Source organism: Aplysia californica, unplaced genomic scaffold, assembly GCF_000002075.1.
Source record: "Aplysia californica isolate F4 #8 unplaced genomic scaffold, AplCal3.0 scaffold00045, whole genome shotgun sequence".
NCBI classification, from domain to species: Eukaryota; Metazoa; Mollusca; class Gastropoda; order Aplysiida; family Aplysiidae; genus Aplysia; species Aplysia californica.
The window spans coordinates 1,231,217-1,235,404 of NW_004797315.1; the positions used below are offsets into that span (position 1 = coordinate 1,231,217).

At 39.3% G+C, this 4,188-nt stretch overlaps 1 protein-coding gene across 1 annotated transcript in view; it reads right to left on the reverse strand.

Annotated features, from left to right (window-relative positions):
- The window catches only part of LOC101855853 (ras-related and estrogen-regulated growth inhibitor), a gene marked incomplete at its 5' end in the record, with an annotated part of 43,205 nt that overhangs the window by 26,094 nt on the left and 12,923 nt on the right, over nucleotides 1-4,188 (reverse strand). Inside the window, 2 exon segments of the mRNA XM_013079238.2 lie at nucleotides 2,969-3,300; nucleotides 3,863-4,016. Of these exon segments, the coding sequence (XP_012934692.1) occupies nucleotides 2,969-3,107 (139 nt within the window).

Genomic DNA, 4,188 nt, shown 5'->3' on the forward strand with positions numbered 1-4,188 from the left:
AACAACAACAACAACAACAACAACAACAACAACAACAACAACAACAACAACAATAACAACAACATCAACAACAACAACAACAATGATAATACCAATGAAACTCTTAGTACTTGAATATTAAAATTTGTCCCTCTAAAAGTGAGTAAGACAAACAATAATTGCCTTTGATCTCTTCAATTTGATAAATGACAATAACAATAGGGTGAAACTGATCAGGGTAGTTAGTAAGCTTGTTCTTGAACTGTTCTGTCCGATATGTTAAGTGTACAGTGATCGTAGAATCTTAAGTTTTGCTTCATTGTATGTACCAACCCGACTAATCAACAATGTGGTTACGCCATTTTAAAGAGCATGGTGGACACATAATCATGCCTGATCAGCAACAGACCAATGGCGATATTGTGGCACATTCCGAACCACCATAGACAGATCGCTACCCCAGAATTACAAAGTTCTTTCTGCTCAGTACATAATTTTGAGAAATTTGACGATTACAAATTTGAGTTTCACGACATGTTAAGCTTTTTCGACTGTAATTCTTTGAATATCTTGATTACGACTATGAATAATCTTATGCTTTTGATAGAGCAGATAGAAAATCTGGTTTCTGACCTCATGCCTTATGACTTGAAATGGCCAAAAATGTCAGATAGAACTTTGTACTTCCAATAGGAGAGGCACATAATCTCATACTGCACCATAAACAAATATGCATGTTGGTCCCTGTCTTTCTAAAATTTTAGATAAAGAAAAAGGAGAAAAAAAAGAACTAAAAATATGTTAGAATGATAAAGATAATTATTGTTACGCTGTTTCTAAATACCCCAATACAGCGCTTCCTGAAGCTTTATCGAATGACCAGAACCCGCATCCTCAATGGATTAAACTGAGCATGGTGGAACCTCCTGATTGATTATTTCCATTGAAGTAGACCACTTAGACATGTCGAGCCTGTAAGTGGTTCAGAATCGAGTTGCCTGGTTATGTAAACTTTTTTTTGGTTTTAAAGCTTTATGGTGCTTGCAACTACATAAAGTCATTTATGAACCCGCGGACAGATTAAGCATTAATTTTAGTTGGGTAGGGATTAATTTTTTAATCTTGCCCTGGTAGTGTCCGACGCCTACTCTTATTATTTTAGTTCAACCAAGGAATCTTTAACTTGCACAATTTATCCAAGCAGGCTGGGTGTTGGATCATACCAACCTTGATTAAGATCAAGGGTGTGGCTGACAGACAGCGATAAAAAGGAGCCAAGGAGTAGCAGCAAAAAGGCTGCAGAACTGATCAGGAACCCAGACGAGGAGGCTGTGGTGGCTGAGGGGGGGGAGCAGAAAGTGCAGACGAAAGCAGACCATAGAATATGGTTAGAGAGCAGGAAAGGAAGTGAAAAGAGAACATTTCAGAGAAGAAAAATTTCCGCCGCGGTCAAGTTTCGAACCCGGGACCTATTGAATGAGAGGCGAACACAGTGACCTATCTAGACTAGGAGAATGACCAGACTCCGCGTCTCAATAAGTTAACCTGAACACGGAGAAACCTCTTGCTTGATTATTCCCAGCTCGTTTATTGAGGTAGACCACTTAGACACACGTCGAGCCTGTGAGTATTTCAGAGTCTAGCTGCCGAGTTAACGTAATTCATAGTTGCGTTTATGTGAAAGGGGTCGGTTGTTAGATCTATTCTTGGGGGAATGCTTGATGTCAGAACTTGAGAAATTGACAGGCATATTTCAAAGACTTGCTTCCGGAAGTTAATTACCTTTTTGGATTGTTGTTGTTAATTCTGGAGGACTAAGGGTAAAAAATAAACAAAGGAGAAGAAAAAATTGAAGCAATATCCCCCCCCCCCTTTCTCTCTCTCTCTCTCTCTCTCTCTCTCTCTCTCTCTCTCTCTCTCTCTCTCTCTCTCTCTCTCTCTCTCTCTCTCTCTCTCTCTCTCTCTCGCTCGCTCGCTCTCGCTCTATCTCCCTCCATCCCTCTGCCCCACTATCCCGCCCTGTACTTTTCCTCTAAGCAAATATTCAAGAAAACAGTGCAAACTACCAGCTTCTCCACCTTACCTAAAAAAAAAGAACTTTCCAAAACTAGCAATTATTCCATCTGCACAGTAGCAGCAACAGCAACGTTCTCAACGATATAACAACAAATGAACAGAGAAAGATTGTTAAGGCAGAAGAATCCAATTTGAACAATAAATACATTTTTCGAAATGACCTTTAAGCTCATTAAAATGTTTGACGTGTAGAAAACGTTTCAGTACTTTCTTTTAATAATAATAAATAGCATTTGTATAGCGCATATCCCCGCTCAACAGCAGGCTCTATGCGCTTTACCCAGCAGACCATGGGACACTCCAAAACATTCTCAGCTTCCGGGAAGCATACTGTGCCAGCAGCTGATTAAGCGCTCAAACACTAACAAACTGACAAGAGCTTTCTCTGTCTATAGCCGGGTACTCATTCCCACCTGGGTGAAGTGAGGAAAATTCGTGTAGTAAAGTGCCTTTCCCAAGGACACAACGTCGGGTCCCTAACGGGATTCGAACCCTCGACCTTACGGTTGCGAGTCCGAGAGCCTAACCACTAGGCCACCGACGCCCCCTACTTGTTACGTACCTTTCCAGTCTCATGATTTTAGGCAAAGATCAAACATACGACCATGGTACAGTTTCTTAGATAATCAGTTTTTGTTGAGGGGCATAACCGAAGCCAGAATATCATAATGCTTAAGGGAAAGGGAACAGAATAACAGAACGTAAACCTCCCCCCTCTCCCTTTTCTAAAAATTTAAGAAAAACAACAAAACAAAACAATGCACCCAAACTTCCAAACAAACATCAAAACACAACAGTACCCTAACCAATAACCTAAACAAACAAAAACAAAAAGCTAACAACAAGCAAACATTTTTTAAAAACAGCCAAAGGGCAAAAACACGTCCAAACTACCCTTCAAACCTAGACTCACCACTTTTGCCTACTCCAGACATTCCCAGGACGGCAATCTTGGTTTCCCCTAAAGAAGACTTCTTCCGGCGTAGGTAAGGCTTGAGCGTGGAGCCACTTCCTGTGCTCTGGCCGTCAGAGGGCGAGCCGGGGTTACTCATGGCGAGAAGAATCCTCCGACTCTGTGAGCTTCCAGGGCACGCCTCCCACCGCGTTAATCCAACACAGACTGAGTTTCCGGACTTCTTTTCATCACACACTCATACACAGTTGGAAACACAAGTCCAAAGCACATTTATCTCCAGAACTGGTTTGGAACACGTCATTGGTGTTCAGAAACGAAATCAGCCAGCCCTTTACAACACACATAGGTATTCCATGGGGAGAAATCATAGATAAAAAATTATTTTTCCTGGCTTCTTCGTGTTAACAGACATTTGCTGACTCCGATAGATTTAATCGCCTACAAAAATGTTTATTTATTTATTTATTTATTTATTTATTTATTTATTTATTTATTTATTTATTTATTTATTTATTTATTTATCTATTTATTTATTTATTCCTATTTATTTATCTATTTTCTATATATTTATTTATTTATTTATTCTATAACATCGTCCCGCACAAGATTTGTTTAACATCTACAACTACATATAAAACCCATTGCTGTGATGAATATATCATTCTCAAAAGTTCCCTACCTTAACAACCTGTGTAGGCCTAGATCAAAATAGCTTTGGCAGCAATTATTTTCTCATTTACCAAATATTAGATTATTTCCAATTAAATATGAGGGAGAAATATAGCTCTAACATCCTCTCGCCGAGTTCTGGTTGATATAATAAAATTTACGGTTTAAGTTTGGGTTTTCAAAAAATGAAAAACAGTCAAAAGAAAATCACATTCCTCTCACCAAATTGCGCTTTAAGGTAATCCAACTTGGCGCCGGAAAATAATTATGTAAAGAGTCGATCTCATTACTCTGGAGACTTTTCAAGCTCTACAAGATTCCTTTCAGTACGAATACCACTCTGTTGCACATAATGGTTCCTCCTGGGTGCTCACATCTGTTAATGAGAGAAAAGAGAAAATATTAATTTAATTTTTCAAAAATTCTGGGAATTTCCAATAAGTTTATAAAGACCTCTGTATATTTTTGTAAGTGCATGCTTGCCAGCGTGCGTGTGTGCGTGTGTGCGTGCGTGCGCGCGTTGGAGTGAGCGTGCGTATATATATATA